Source organism: Aedes albopictus, chromosome 2 (assembly GCF_035046485.1).
Source record: "Aedes albopictus strain Foshan chromosome 2, AalbF5, whole genome shotgun sequence".
Classification (NCBI taxonomy): domain Eukaryota; kingdom Metazoa; phylum Arthropoda; class Insecta; order Diptera; family Culicidae; genus Aedes; species Aedes albopictus.
Genome location: NC_085137.1, coordinates 293,623,119 through 293,639,960, shown reverse-complemented (window position 1 = coordinate 293,639,960; position 16,842 = coordinate 293,623,119). Strand labels below are relative to the sequence as shown.

The 16,842-nt window shown below is 41.2% G+C and overlaps 1 protein-coding gene across 4 annotated transcripts in view; it reads left to right on the top strand.

Annotated features, from left to right (window-relative positions):
• The window catches only part of LOC115265104 (TBC1 domain family member 31), a 48,166-nt gene that overhangs the window by 14,989 nt on the left and 16,335 nt on the right, over positions 1-16,842 (top strand). For all 4 annotated transcript variants that reach the window (XR_009997786.1, XM_062852088.1, XM_029869337.2 and 1 more), the window contains exon 5: positions 8,535-9,448. Coding sequence is in view for 3 of the 4 variants with exons in the window: in XM_062852088.1 (XP_062708072.1) it covers positions 8,535-9,448 (914 nt within the window). In the remaining variant the exon portion in view is untranslated. The remainder of the gene's footprint in view (positions 1-8,534; positions 9,449-16,842) is intronic.

The following is a 16,842-nucleotide window of genomic DNA, read 5'->3' as shown; positions in this document are numbered from 1 at the left end:
ATTGATCCGATCATGGAGGAGTTAAGCACTGGGTTTATGCTTGAACCACAATTGTATCGCCCCAAGCAAACTTTTTACATGGAACGAATTGAAAATAACAAAATCCATCCTTAATCTACGGGAAAATAACGAAATATTGCCACTTTGATGTTTTTATGGGCATTTTATTCGTTTTTATCTGAAAGAACATTGTGTTCCTAATGTTGCGGTATTTGTTCCTAATGTTGCGGTATTTTGTTCCTATTGTTGCGGTATCCCATTGAAATCATATGGGATACCGCAACATTAGGAACACTACCGCAACAATAGGAACACAGCAGCAAACACATTAAGGAAAATATTTTTTTTAAATAGGTTTCTGGGCAAATCTTAAGCAAACAAATGGTGCAATCTCATAATTTAAGCACCATACTTCTATTAAAAATACCTTTTGGTAACATTTCAGTCGAAAAAGTGCTCAATTGCCATTACCGCAACAGTACTACCACAACGATGGGAACAATTACCCTACCTAGAGTATACATTTTTATCAAGCTTCAGATCACTTTGCGGTCTTCGACAAAGTTGTTCGACATATCGTCACCTACAAGAATAGCTAAGGTTTTATTAGTTGAACACTTGCTGCGCCACCTAGCGGCAAAAATCAAAAGTTTAAGATTTCTTCATACATTTGGCCAAGTTTTCCCATACAAACTTCAAGCTCGTTGAGCGCCCCCTTAGGGGCCATGCACAAATTACGTCACGCTTTAGGAGGGAAGGGGGGCGAGGTTTTGCAGAACGTGACGACCCATACAAGCAATCGTGAGGTCGCATACAAAAAGCGTGACATAGAGGAGAGGGGGCGTTGAAAAAGGTCGAATTTTGCGTGACATAATTTGTGTATCACCCCTTAGACTAAATCGATTTCGCTCAAATGCTGAACGTAGCTTCTGGGAGTCCAAAACAACTGATACAGGAGGTAAGCCTTGGCATTTTTCGAATTTTATGTTTTTCATATAAGTGTGGGTTACCCTAATACGCCTTTTTCAAATGTTAGTCTAGATAAATTTTAAATTATGCTAAATTGATTCTTAAACAAATTTTCAAACATCCATAAAGTTTCATTGGTTGATGAGAGGCTACTGAACCTATATATGGCCATGTTGGCACGAAACACGATGAAAAATATTCACTCAATGTAGACATGAAAAAAGTTTTTGTTAGAAAAACTTTTTTCCCTTAAATATGTCACAGCAACATTGTTTGGAGAAAATGTAGGTAATTGAAATACCTTTCTCCAGAGAAAAAAACATCGATTTAAAAACATAGGGTTTTTTTGTAATATCGATTTAAATTTTTAAAACCATTATTTTTCAGTGTAGGAAATAATTTTGTATTTTTTGGATATTTTTCTAATAAACTTCATGAAATTTCACTATAGTTCGCCATACAACACTTTTTTACAGGTCTTGTCATTTTTGAGTTACATCGATTCGAAAAAAATCTATGAAAAAAAATTAGGCCCTCTTCAAATGTTACTCTTGAAAAATTTCGAAAAACAAAATATGCAAAGATACTTAGAAAGACCTATTGTTTATGCCCACAAAGTTTCGATCGATTCTGAGAGGGTGCTGCCAACCGTTGGTCGAGTTGGCGCGAAATTCGTCGTATCTAAATCTGTGTCAATTTCCCCTAATTGTTTTGAAAATGCGTTGATTTTCCGAATTAAAATAAAATATATTGCATTTTAAAATATGGAAATCGTGTTTGTGCCAACTTCTCAAACCGTTGTTGATTGAGCATTATAATAAAACAGATTGTGAACAGAACACCTATGAACACTCAATATTCCCAACCAATCATTGTTCGTAAAGGGAGTTTTTTCAAAACTGAGAGTCAATGTGTGGTCATCAGTAGTCAAATAAGACTAGTGGGGAATTTGAAAACAATTACAAAAATAAGTTATGTGGAAAAAGTGAAACTCAGAAACGTATCGGTGTATTTTCAAATGTAGTTACTTTTCTCCAAATCTACATCCAGATCCAAATCAACAGCGTCGTATAAATTTGATTGCGTCCTGTGTTTTTAATGAATTATCAAATAAGTAAAAATGTAGCATTAGTAACTAGAATTGAAAGGAATTTTACGCAGAATTTTAGGAATGTTTTCAAATTAACTCCCAGTAAAGTTTGGAATTCTCTCCGAGAAGCTTCTTTAAAATATTTTAAAACACTGTGTGTGAAATTGCTCGTAAACACTGTGTTACAAATTTCATCAGAAATGTGTTCTGAATTTCGTCTAAACGTCAGGTTTTTGTTTGAAAATGTTTAGATTTCCAGAATCACACAAATCCTTGAAAAATACGTGTAGCAGTCATTTTTTTTCTAGAAATTTAAACAAAGAGTGCACATAAATACCGATAGTTCTGTAAAATTAGGTCGATGTTTAAGTTTAATAGAAACAGAATTTTTATAATAATCCTAGAAAAAACTTGAACTGTAAGCTTGAATGTCAGGGAGTTTTTATGATTCAGTTGACATTCTCGACTTGTAATGCAATACTATTGATGTTTTCCAATCATTGAAAAAATCGCCCCCTTTTTAGCATTTTCGCCCCCCAATTTTGATTTCTCAAATTTTCGCCCCCCTGGGCCTGATTTTCGCCCCCAGGGGGGCGATTTTGCCCACTTTGGGAATCACCAATCTAGAGCACCATCGCTTTTCGACGAACTCGAGGTAATCGGAATTAGAACGTAATGGATGCAATAGTGGGGGTGGAAGCTCAGGTAAAATATTATCTCCTGGGCGCCCATTGAAAACACCACCCCCGGCGAAGACTGGCGCTCGAGCCTAGCTATTTAGCACTGTAGTTGGAGGAAATGCCAATGCAGAACCCGTAGCTTCCGGGAAGGTAAGCCCAGCTCCCTGGGTTAGTGGGTTGGTGTCAGGCCCTGCGAGCCAGCCGTAAAAAAGACTAGCACCGGAAAATCAACAAGAGAAGAATGCGAACCGATACCAATGGCGACGACCACAGCGACGAAAAGGGACTTGCGATTGGAAGCTCGGTACGTGGAACTGCAGATCTCTCAACTTCATCGGGAGCACCCGCATACTCGCCGATATACTGAAGGACCGCGGGTTCGGAATCGTAGCGCTGCAGGAGGTGTGTTGGACGGGATCTATGGTGCGAACGTTTAGAGGTAATCATACCATCTACCAGAGTTGCGGCAACACACGTGAGCTGGGAACAGCTTTTATAGTGATGGGCGACATGCAGAGGCGCGTGATCGGTTGGTGGCCGATCGATGAAAGAATGTGCAGGTTGAGGATCAAGGGCCGATTCTTCAACATTAGCATAATAAACGTGCACAGCCCTCACTCCGGAAGCACTGATGATGACAAAGACGAATTTTACGCGCAGCTCGAACGCGAGTACGACCGCTGCCCAAACCACGACGTCAAGATCATCATAGGGGATCTAAACGCTCAGGTAGGCCAGGAGGAGGAATTCAGACCGACGATTGGAAAGTTCAGCGCCCACCAGCTGACGAACGAAAATGGCCTACGCCTCATCGATTTCGCCGCCTCCAAGAACATGGCCATTCGTAGCACCTTCTTCCAGCACAGCCTCCCTTATCGTTACACCTGGAGATCACCACAACAAACGGAATCGCAAATCGACCACGTTCTGATTGATGGACGGCACTTCTCCGACATTATCGACGTCAGGACCTATCGTGGCGCTAATATCGACTCCGATCACTACCTGGTGATGGTTAAACTGCGCCCAAAACTCTCCGTTATTAACAACGTACATTACCGGCGGCCGCCCCGGTACGATCTAGAGCGACTGAAGCAACCGAATGTCGCCACCGCATACGCGCAGAATCTCGAGGCAGCGTTGCCGGACGAGGGTGTGCTCGATGTGGCCCCTCTAGAGGACTGCTGGAGTGCAATCAAAGCAGCCATCAACAACGCAGCTGAGAGCACTATCGGGTACGTAGAACGGAGTCGACGAAACGATTGGTTCGACGAGGAGTGCAGAGCGGTTCTGGAGGAGAAGGATGCAGCGCGGGCGGTAATGCTGCAGCATGGAACCCGACAGAATGTGGAGCGATACAGACAGAAGCGGAAGCAGCAGACCCGTCTCTTCCGGGAGAAAAAGCGCCGCCTGGAAGAAGCGGAGTGCGAGGAAATGGAACTGCTGTGCCGTTCACAGGAAACACGCAAGTTCTACCAGAAGCTCAACGCATCCCGCAAAGGCTACGTGCCGCAAGCCGAAATCTGCAGGGATAAGGACGGGAGCCTCCTGACGGACAAACGTGAGGTGATCGAAAGGTGGAAGCAGCACTTCGACGAGCACCTGAATGGCGAAGAGAATGTAGGCACGGAGGACCAAGGCAGCGGAGGAAATGACTATGTTGGTGCAGCAGAGGACGGGAACGAACCAACTCCCACGCTGAGGGAAGTTAAGGATGCCATCCACCAGCTCAAAAACAACAAAGCGGCTGGTAAGGACGGTATCGCAGCGGAACTCATCAAGATGGGCCCGGAAAAGTTGGCCACCTGTCTGCACCAGTTAGTTGTCAAGATCTGGGAAACCGAACAGCTACCGGAGAAGTGGAAGGAAGGGATAATCTGTCCCATCCACAAGAAAGGCGACAAGTTAATGTGTGAGAACTTTCGAGCGATCACCATTTTGAATGCCGCCTACAAAGTGCTATCCCAGATCATCTTCCGTCGTCTTTCACCTAAAGTAAATGAGTTCGTGGGAAGTTACCAAGCCGGTTTCATCGACGGCCGGTCGACAACCGACCAGATCTTCACCGTACGGCAAATCCTCCAGAAATGCCGTGAATACCAGGTCCCAACGCATCACCTGTTCATCGACTTCAAAGCGGCATACGACAGTATCGACCGCACAGAGCTATGGAAAATTATGGACGAGAACAGCTTTCCCGGGAAGCTGACTAGACTGATAAGAGCAACGATGGACGGTGTGCAGAACAGCGTAAGGATTTCGGGTGAACTATCCAGTTCATTTGAATCTCGACGGGGACTACGACAAGGTGATGGACTTTCCTGCCTACTATTCAACATCGCCCTGGAAGGTGTTATGCGACGAGCCGGGCTCAACAGCCGGGGTACGATCTTCACGAAATCCAGCCAATTTGTATGTTTTGCGGATGACATGGATATTATTGCTAGGACATTTGGAACGGTGGCAGAACAGTACACCCGCCTGAAACGTGAAGCAGCAAAGGTCGGACTGGTGGTGAATGCGGCTAAGACAAAGTACATGCTGGTAGGTGGGACTGAGCGAGACAGGACAAGCCTTGGCAGCAATGTTACGATAGACGGGGATACTTTCGAGGTGGTAGAAGAATTCGTCTACCTCGGTTCCTTGCTAACGGCTGACAATAACGTGAGCCGTGAAATACGAAGGCGCATCATCAGTGGAAGTCGTGCCTATTATGGGCTCCAGAAGAAACTGCGGTCAAAAAAGATTCACCCCCGCACCAAATGTACCATGTACAAGACGTTAATAAGACCGGTGGTTCTCTACGGGCACGAGACGTGGACGATGCTCGAGGAGGACATGCAAGCACTCGGAGTTTTCGAGCGACGGGTGCTAAGGACGATCTTCGGCGGCGTGCAGGAGAACGGTGTGTGGCGGAGAAGGATGAACCACGAGCTCGCTGCACTTTATGGCGAACCCAGCATCCAGAAGGTAGCCAAAGCCGGAAGGATACGGTGGGCAGGGCATGTTGCAAGAATGCCGGACAACAACCCTGCAAAGTTGGTGTTTGCTAACCATCCGGTTGGTACAAGAAGGCGTGGAGCGCAGAGAGCACGATGGGCGGACCAGGTGGAGCGTGATCTGGCGAGTGTTGGGCGTGACCGACGTTGGAGAGCTGCAGCTGCAAATCGAGTATTATGGCGGCAAATTGTTGATTCAGTTTTATCATGAATTTGATGTTAACTAAATAAATGAATAAATGAATGGATGCAATAGTTTTTAGAATATGATTGTAATCTCATTAGGTAAACTCAACTGCATTTGTTGAATTTGAAAAATTTGGGAAATTTTCAATAACTTTTATTTTAGCACTTTTCTTTAGAAATGCTTTGTTGGCATAGAAATAGCCGTTCAATGTCGTGGGAAAGAAGGGGTTCGCCTTTCGCCGATATCCAATTATGCAAAACAAGGTTCTACAAACCCTACAATCATTGTGGCTCAGAAAAAGGTGAGCTCTTTGGAATAAAATTGAAATATTCAAAATTAAAAAAATCCAATTCGGTTTCGGTAGAGCTGTATGCTCTGAAAAGGGTCAATGTAAGTTGTTCTGGGGATAGAGGTAACTGAATTCAAAACTGCATGTGCCGGGGATAAAAATCAATTCCATGACCGTTTGCTTATGAAGCGAGTGTGCTACTAACCTTGCTACTAACTACGCTATGAGTCCCGGTATAGATTGCCATCTTGATCATGGCAATGTGAAAATATGTTCACGTGTTCGCGTCTTCCGCGTCCGCCCTTATAAAATAACAGTTGAGAGAGCATCGGAAAACAAAACCGATGTCTAAACATACTACCACCGAGGAATCTTCTTTTTCTTCTTCTTTTTGGCTCTACGTCCCCACTGGGACTTGGCCTGCCTCGCTTCAACTTAGTGTTCTTTGAGCACTTCCACAGTTATTAATTGAAGGGCTTCCTTTGCCTGCCATTGCATGAATTTGAATCTTGTGAGGCAAGTACAATGATACACTATGCCCAGGGAGTCGAGAAAATTTTCCCGACCGGAACGGGAATCAAACCCGCCGTCTCCGGATTGGCAATCCATAGCCTTAACCACTAGGCTAACTGGAGCCCCACCGAGGAATCGTCGGTGATATTACTGCACAGGGAAAGCATGATTCATTTATACTGCTTAATTTTTGTTTTTATCCAACGGATTTTTCGAAAAGCCCTACCCGAGCAGAAGGGAATAGCAACAGCATAATAAAATGTGTTATTTTGGAAAAATAACTGAGTAACGGAAAGAGTTATTTTCATGTTATTTGCATAACATATCCTGTTATAAACTTGTCTGTCATAAGCGGCAAAATAACAAAAATTATAACAAAAAAATGTTCCTGGAAGACCTGTTTAATAACATGTTTTGTTAGTTTCAAAAACAACCAAATAACAGCGAATTTTAAAATATTTCAATAACAAATTTTGATATGAATAAGTTATTGATAACAATCTGAAAACAAAATTTGCTTTCTTTTTCTGTTGTGGATAGGAACTCCTCCAAAGTCCCATATGGATTCAATGGGATACGCAACAATAGGATATTCATAATTGGGACGCTATTGTTGTCGCAAGCGATTTACTATCGAAAACAGAGAGAAACAATAGTTTTCGTTTATTTTCCAAACAACTTAAGGTGAAAAACTACAGACGTTTTGGAGCCCTTTATTAGGTGGTTCATTGTTTATAAGATTAATTTACATTATTACCTCATTGATTGACACATTTATCCAAGTGAATCTAAGTGGGCTCGATGCAGTGAAATCAATAATAAAATGTCTAAAAATAATCAATGGTGTTATTCTTCTTAATGACTTTTTTTTTACATTTTTATCGAAATTGTGTTGTTCGTCCTTGAAATCCACCAGTGGATCCATAATGTTTATAAAATGGCTAACACTCTATTATACTCTCTATATTCGTATTCAGACCTAACTGAACTAGGACAAAAAAACAGGTTCAATTTTCAAAGTGCTTATAAAACAAAAGGCTGATAAGTTGGCTCCTGTGACAAACGTAATGTCAGAAAGAAGAGGAACTGATGCCAAAATAATATTTTCTCTTACAGTTCCTCACGGAATGCTGTGAACAACGGAAATCTCGAATGGTGTAGTTTTGATTGCAAAGCTAGTAGTTAGGTTGAAATATTAATGATCAAATCTAGATTGAGTTTAAATAAGGGCGAAAGTAACATGAGCGAGTTCTCTTCATCGACTCTCTCTTCTTCAAATTAAAGTGACAAGAAGCAAGTTTCATTAAACTTTTTTACGCTTAAACGAAAGATTGCGATGTAATCTAGCGTCAAGTGTAAAAAAGTTTGATTGAATTTGCATCTTGTCACTTTAATTTGCAGAAGAGAGAGTCGATGAAGAGAACTCTCTCATGTTACTTTCGCCCTTATTTAAACTCAATCTAGAAATATTTGTACTAGTCTCAATGACACAATAATAACTGAACTTGTGCTACAACAAAACATGTTATTGAAATGTAATTTAAAGAAAATATATCAAGAGCACGATCAAAACAAAATAAGATTGCCCAACAGAACATGTTATGGAACGGTGATGAAGTTAATAATAACAAACCGAGATATAAAAACAGGTTTTATGATTCCGTTGTTATTATTTTGATATTTTCCTCTGCTCGGGTACTGCTCAAGTTCCATTATTTGATTGTTTTTTTTTTACGACTTGGTCGTTGATTAGTTTAATTATTACATTTCGTCCAATTTAACTGCGTTCTTTTTCGGCTGCCTCTAGGTTGCGGACTGAATGGTATGCTCAGGCTCTGGAAGACCGATTTCCAACTAGCCAAAGAGTTGAATCTACGGAAGATGAAAACCAACTACTTGAAAAAGTTTCAAATGGAAACTATTATGTGCGAGGAGAGGGAACCGTCAATCTGCGAAAGCCAAGATGAATCCAAGCGTGAAGTCGAGCGAGTAATCCGAAGCATGCCCACTGACGGCCGTACCAAAGGGTACGTGAAATCAGCTCAATTTACTCTTGGCGGAAAGTTTCTGCTGCTTAATTGCATGGACCACTCTTTGATTATACTCAGTTGTGATTCATGGCAGGTATGCAAAATTCTGGCACTTTCTAGTCTGTTCATTACGCATTTTGAAATGGTACCCATTGACCGGGAACATCCTCCTCGCGCCAAAGCTCAGGAGTTCGTGATGACGGCGAGAACCGTTGAGAGTGATTTGCTGCTAATGAATTTGGAGAACGGTTCAAAAAGCTACATAGTACACAGTCCGGAAAGCAAATGCTATAAATTCCGTCTCTCCAACAATGGCAAAATGCTGGCCAACGTGCTGAAAAGCGGTGAAATTTTGCTCCATAATTTGGAATTCCATTTGTGTGCCTTGAAAGCGCATAAATTACAACGGTCGGTGGCAGTAGTAGGCACACCGACAGGAAAAACACACCCGCGACCATCGAAAAGAACTGCAAGTACCACTAGCATCATCCAACAACAACAACAACGAACGATAGGAGAACCAGCAACGAATAGTAATTTGGCTACTCCTTCCATTGCATCATTGTACACGGTTGTACCATCAGCCACGGTTGCTTCTTCCGGTTCAACATCGACCGGACAAATAGTGTCCGTATTCCGGAAGGAGAGTAAGCTTAAAATAGATAAGCGTTTGGAGGAGATCCATGATAAGGTAAGCATTGTTCTCTTCGATTTTATTTGTCATCTGGTTATTTTCCATCTGACCTGATCTCGGTTTTACGGTGTGGAAAACATGGCACGGAGATTGGATTTGAACAAAATGAGTTTGCATTCACAAGATTAGCAATAGATAAATTCCGATTTGCGCCATTGCACCGTCGATTATCTGATGCCATCTAATTGAATGTGGAAAAGGGATACAAGATATATGCTAATTAGTTTTTCGATGACTTCATTAGACCTCTATTATAGCAGAGCGAGTAAAATTAGTTTTAGATTATTAGAATTAGAATTAGCATTAAGTTAAAATTCACAAAAAAAAAGAGCGAGTAAAAATTACGAAATAAAATCATATCTTTAAAGCTTATGACAACGATTCAATTGAATTTTTTTTAAAGGAAATTATGGTTTGAAAGCTAAGGATATTCAGCAGGGCGACGGGTTCTATCCCCGGTAGGTTCAGGAGCTTCGATACAGCGTATCGTGCGCACATGTTAAATGGCCATTGACAAAGGAAGCTCTCAATCAACAACTGTGGAAGTGCATATTAAAAATAAGCTGAGAAGCAGTACTTCACTCGCGGCTGTTTCGAGGTTAGGGATTACAAAAAAAATGGGAAGAAGGAAGTTAGGGTACTTAAACTAAATTATTAGCTAACTTGTACTAAAGACATTGATGGGACAAAATGTCCTGATCTGTAACAACGGAACCAAAAAGAAAGGGACTGAATCGGTAGACAAACGGAAGGGGATGGCGACAGACAGGGGCAACAACAAAACCAAATGGCGAACAACGAAAACAAATAACGTACTGCATCCAACTCTGAGATCAACACGTCGGCTTCAGTGGTGTAGTGGTAAGCGTGGTTGCCTCTCACCCCAGTCGGTCGGGGTTCAATTCCCATCGACGCCGATGGGATTTTCTGAGACATAAAATCCGTGATCACGCCTTCTCTCGGATAGGAAGTAAAGCCGTAGGTCCCGGCCCATGTGTTGGTGGGTTCGATATGTAGGGTCCTCAGGTGTTGTGGCTGTCTCCCTGGGGCGTCGGAATTTAAGTCTTAGCTCCTAGACCCAGCCGACCTAAAACACAACTGGCGCCGAACGGTGCTAGTTAGCCAGAAAAAGAAGAAGAAGAAGAGATCAACACGTTTCATAAACTGATAAATCACATTCATATATTCCAAATCAAGGCCTGCCAACATTTCTCTAACGGGTTTCTGTTGTTTTCCTCGGACCCGGAGAATTTCATGCAGCTCAGATCTGACCTCACGATACTCATCGCATCCCCATACGACATGTTCGATATCCTGGTAAGTTACGCCGCAGGCACAGAGATTGCTTTCCGAGAGCCCAATACGGAAGGTATGAGTGTTCAACAAATAGTGGATGGACATCAGCCGACACATTACGCGAATGAAAACGCGGCTTAAATCCAACCCTTTGAACCATGGCTTCTTCGACACCTGCGGGATGATAGAGTGCAACCATCATCTACCTATCTCTCTATCTTTCCATTTGTGTTGCCAGCTGATCAAAGTCTCTGACGGGCCAATGCAAAAAAAAATCGTCGAAGGCGATTTGATGATCGTAAATATCGCCTTCGCTAGCGCCCACCTAAGCCGGAGAGTCCGCTTTCTCATTGTCCGGAATTGAGGAATGTGACGGGACCCAAGCTATGATCATGGTGTATGAGCGTTTGGACAAAGCACTCAAGACCCGGCGTATTCTATTAAGAAAGTTCACTGAGTGCTTCATCAGTTTCATTGACCGAACAACCTCCAGAGAGCTTAGACCATCGGTAAAAATGAAGTAGTGCTCAGGTGGTGGAGTGCTAATGTACTCTGAAGTGTAATATATAGCCGCTAGCTCAGCAATGTATACCGAACATGGCTTTTGAAGCATGAAGGTGGCGCTATGAAATTCGTTGTAGACACCAAACCCGAATCATCGGTTTTCGAACCATCTTTGAAGAACTGTCTGTCCCCGCTAATATGCCCGAACTTACTTGCAATTTTTTTTGGAATACACACGAAATGAAAAGATTCTTGTATTCCGGTGATCTCATCCTTCATGGACAGATCAAAATCCATAGAGCAGCGATTCCCAAAGTGGGCGAAATCGCAGCCTGAGGAGCAAAAACTCTATCGAAGGGGGTGAAAATTTAATAATTAGAAATTAGGGGGCGATTTTCCAAAAACCATTTAATTTAAAGTGATTTCCCGGGTAGAGGAAAAGAGCTCAATGATAGCATATTTTCTTTTATATTGAGATCAAAATGTGATATTGGTTTAATTGATATAAGAGATGAAAGATCTAAAACTTACTCCTGGAACCAAGGATCGGTATATTCGCCTCACTCCATTCATATTCACTCCCCTTTGCTGAAGCGAATCGAGAAAGATGCAGCAAACGGATTGTCGTGATCAATGTTGCTATTTCTCACCGATTACTTGCTCATCAAAGCTCATCATTTGTATTTTAATCACGTGCGATTATGCCGTGCTCTGATCAACGATGAGCAAGAGCAAGGATGTGGAAAGAAAAATATAATGAAAAGCGCAAACGACTGTGTGAGCATCTGCTTGCATCCCGAACGCTTGCGTTGCACACAGATAAAGCATTCGAATATACAGACACAAACGTGCACGCATACCACGCCAACTATGTCTCGTGATGAGCATATTCTGCGATGAAAAGCATGGCTTGACTGCAAGGCGTCCGCTCAGCGGCAAAAGATAATTACCAACATCGCTGATCGGTGTCGAACCCAATCGTGTGCTATTCGTACGGGCGATTGCACAGATGCTGCGGTGGAAAGAGACTTTTCGCTCGCTGCTGACAACGACTCATGGTCCGTTTACATATTTGCTAATTCAACGCGACAGTTCATTTTCGAGCAGTATTGGCGTCGATTTAGCGCAATGTAAACACTTTTAAGCAGACAATAAATTTAGCATGACAAAATCAGAAGCTTCTGAATTCGGTGCTAAAATTAGTGGACAATAATGAGGATATTAGATTGTCCGACACAATTAGCATCATGTAAACGGTCTGCTAGACAAATTGTCAGCTAATTATGCCATCACGCCAATTTTATTGGCGGATAGGGAAGTGTTTACATTACGATAGTTTGGTACCAACACAGTCAAACAATTTATTGTCCCAGATTTAGCAGCTAAATTTTTAGCGGCAATGTAAACGATACTAACGTGGAATAAATTGTCCGACAGAATATTGTCACGTATTATTATCACATATGTAAACGGGCCATCAAGGCTACTCGCCTATGTTTTCATAAAATAGCATGGTTGGTCGTGATCAAACACGCAACCCCATCATCAGTGGGAAGCGAAGCGCAAGCTGTTTGACATGGATATTCGTTGCCGATCGTCGCTGTTTGGATCGCAAGCGAATGAATGAATGACGAATGGTGACGAATGCTGGTGAGCGATCCAAGCGGCTATTATCATAACTAGAAGAGAATTTCTGCATGTAATGCATACATTTTTATTGTATTATTGTTGAAATGCTAGATTAGCAAAGAAAATAATAAACATTTTTTGAAAACTTCAAAAATTCGTATGCGCAATATCACTCATGAATCGCATCACCGCTCGATCGTTTGCGATGCGAATGTGGACGAATGTTTAAATTCCATGTGTGGCTTCCCACCGTTCGCCGGAGTTTGCTGTCGTCGCTGACAAGCAAACACACAAACTAAAGCGACAACCGTTCGCTGCTGACTGTATTCGAATGTGGAAGAAGATGAAAAGTGGAAATCAGGAACCCTGCCTGGAACTTCATCATCAGAACATATTTAGCGCGCTATTCGTTTGATCTAGAAATATCAAATTTTGATATTGTTCAGATATTCCAGGAACATTTTTCAGATATTATTTTCAGATCTTTTGTCTCTTTTATAAATCAAACCAATATTACGTTTTGATCTTCAATAATTCGCCTCTACCCGGGTTTGGGTATTTTTTAAAAGTTTTGGTCTCTTCTTCAAGAAGGGTTTCCGTCAATAGAATTGTCTGAATCTTGGTCGAATTTAGCTCGATTGGGAATGTTTTGATGTCAATTTGGGATTCAACAGGCTTAATATATCACCTCATTACGAATAGAACACAGTTACCAAAAAATAAAATAAGTTTCCCTTCAAGGGTTTTTTTTTATTATTTTCAGAAAGATTAATTTTGAAAACTAAACCTCTACTCAAGTTCAACCATTTGGGAAAATCGGATCATGTGCTTTCACTGTGTCGTCAAGTGAAAGCTCTTCAGTTCTCTTCTAAAATAAACAACTTTCGTTTTTTTTAAATACAGTAATAGGGCACTGCATTGTTTTGATTTTGTATGGGATTTTGAAGTTTCTTGGCCTTGTTATTTACAAAATTTCTGTAAGAGTGAAAGAGAAGGAGAGAATTCCATGCAGTGCCCTATATATTCTTTAGTTGTGAATGATTTGAATAAGGCATGGTTGAATATTGTAAACTATCAAATAACATATGATTTAAAAAAAATAAATCTACTTAACGCACATACTACTCGAATACAAGTTTGCATTTATTTTTAACATTTATTTCCCACCCCTTTCGCAGTTAGCATTTCAAAAGTTACAGGCGCCCGACTGCCTATGTATTGTTCTGTTTTCATCACAAATTCTATCATAGCTTTTTCGGAATTCACACTCCGGGTCGGGTGCCTGAAACTTTTGTCAGTCTCGGTAAGGTGGTATGAATGATGGCACAAATTTCCCAAATGGAGGAGAACGTGCCTCTGGAGCCGACCTACTGATACCTGAAGGTGGTATGAACTACCAACCCAGCCGATCTATTGAAAAGCACAGGTCGTACGGCAGAAGTTTCACGCATTCGATGTATTCGTTCAATACATGGCCTACTTGCCTAATTCTTCTATAAAATTGTCACACTTGTTCGCTATCTAGCGAATATTATCATATCTATCATTTCATTATCCACTTTGATCTCTACTCTCTTATACTATGAGTAGAAAAAGACCGATAAAGCCATAAAATGATTAGGTTATTAATAGAATACGGTCGATAAATCAGAATATGAAATGCTATGAGTTGTCTTACTCATCAGATGGAGCGGAAACTTAGCCGGTTTGTGTTTTTAGAAAAGACAACTATCTCAGTTTTCTCCGGAGAGAATTCGATACAAAGCTTGAGAGCCCAAGTTGACAAATTGTGCAAAGCATCATATAGTGGTAAATGAAAACCTCTTGAAGGCGTCAGTTAAAAAAACTGTAAATACAGGCAAACAGATGTAACACTTCGATCATTTTTCGATAAAAACTTTAGTCTCGGAAACATATTCACCCAATCCTAAAAGGACTGAGTTTAGCCAACCATCAACTAGGTGGTGATAGTGCGCATACGTCACATTCGAACAAAAACGATGCGAGCGCCACGGGGGGGGGGGGGCAGTTGGTCAACTGTCAAATTTTTAAATAGACCGTTAAATCGATGTGCGATGGTAATTAGACAAGCAATCGTAACTCTAAGAGTAAATTCATTATTGATTCATTAACCATTTTGCACGATGTGTTTTTCACGAACATACTGCTATGCCACTTATTCGTAGAATCATTGAGTTCTTCAAATTTTATCTCACGAAACCTACTGCGAACCTACCCATATACGGGAAAACAATAGTTGTTTACAATGTGCTTACAAATTCTTAACACGGGGAATTTGAACACAAATCACTACCACACAGGTATTTGGATTGGTCAATGATGGTTTACGTTTTAATGTTTTCCTGATACGCACACTACTCTACAAATCGCCGTTGATTTTTGTTTGCATCATTCAGTAACATGTACACTAGCAAACGTCAAAGCGAACACTAGCGCCTCTGGTGGAATGATCGTGAATGAAGTTCAAATTCAACGTTGAACGCATGTGCCAAGCCCTTTCGAAGAGTGTTACTTCTTTTTGTCTATACTATGCATTTTAAACTGTGCAACGAAGATGTGATAAATGACATCGAAATTTTATAGCATACCGCAAAATTTTAGTATATTTAGAATGTGTTTCCTAGTAAAACTTTCAGTTCATACATATTAAAATGTTGCAAAATATAATGTAAAAAAGTATGTTTCATTTTTGTCATTGTTATCGCCAAATTATTTGGGCTTTAATATAAAAAAACATCAATTCCAAATAAGAAAATAAAAAAAAAAACAACAACAAAGAAATGTCATTAGAATTTTTATTCTATGTCGGAGCATATGTTGAGGTCAGCTACGTAGTTGGGATACCCGAGTTGTGCACAGAGTATTTAACCTTTCAGGACGCGAGCCATCAAACAACCGAAACTGCACCTCACTCGCGTTGTATACAACGAGCGAGGTTTTTTTGGTGGTGTTGTACTTTTTACAACACGCTGAAGGGTTAAAGTTCAACAAAGCGAAGTTACCAACGCACTTCTGCGGCAAACTCATTAAACTCGTGGTCCGTTCTGTGGCGCTGTTGTCAGTAAAAGGAGTTCGCCAACTTTATGCAAGAGTGGACCGTATTGTATTTCGGGTGTGATATCGCCGAACAAAATACAGATTACATTTAATTGATACGTAACCTAATATGTTTTAATTTTGGATGCTCACGAAAACACCATACCACCGCAGATCACATTATCAAGAAGACTTGCAGCACTGTTGAAAATCGGGAGTCACTGCAAGCAGCGCCATCCCGGGTGAAGGTGGCACTATTCATGATAGTGTGTGTAAATTTTCATACTCGCACCAATACACTCTTACACTTTTACACCTTAGCTCACCAGGCGGCGGTGCCGTCGGTGACGCTTGCCGTTAGTATGGGAAAATAACAGAGTTGCATGTCTTCTTGATAAAGTAGTCTTCGATACCACCTAATGTATGACAAAAAAGCCCATACTTTAGTTGTGAGAAACTAAAAATCTAGTTCGAAACAACTATCATCAATGTTTGTATTCAAAGCCAAAAATTTGGTTTTCCAGCAATAAATTAACATAGCTTGAAAATCAATCATTTTTTACCCTTCTTACACCCATAAGAAGGGTATAAATATCGCTCGAAAAACCGACTTTCGATCCGAGGCCCGGAGGGCCGAGTCTCATATCCCAATGAACTCAGCTCGACGAACTGAGCAAATGTCTGTATGTGTGTGTGTGTGTATGTGTGTATGTGTGTATGTGTGTGTGTGTGTGTGTGTATGTGCGTTACAAAAAAAGTCACGCACGTTTCTCAGCCGTCTGTCAACCGATTTGAGTTCTCTTGGAAACAAATGAAAGCTACTACATCCTAGTAGAACGCTATTGAATTTTTTTTCGATTGGACGTTTGGTTACCGAGATATCTCTCGAAGAGTACTTATGAGTC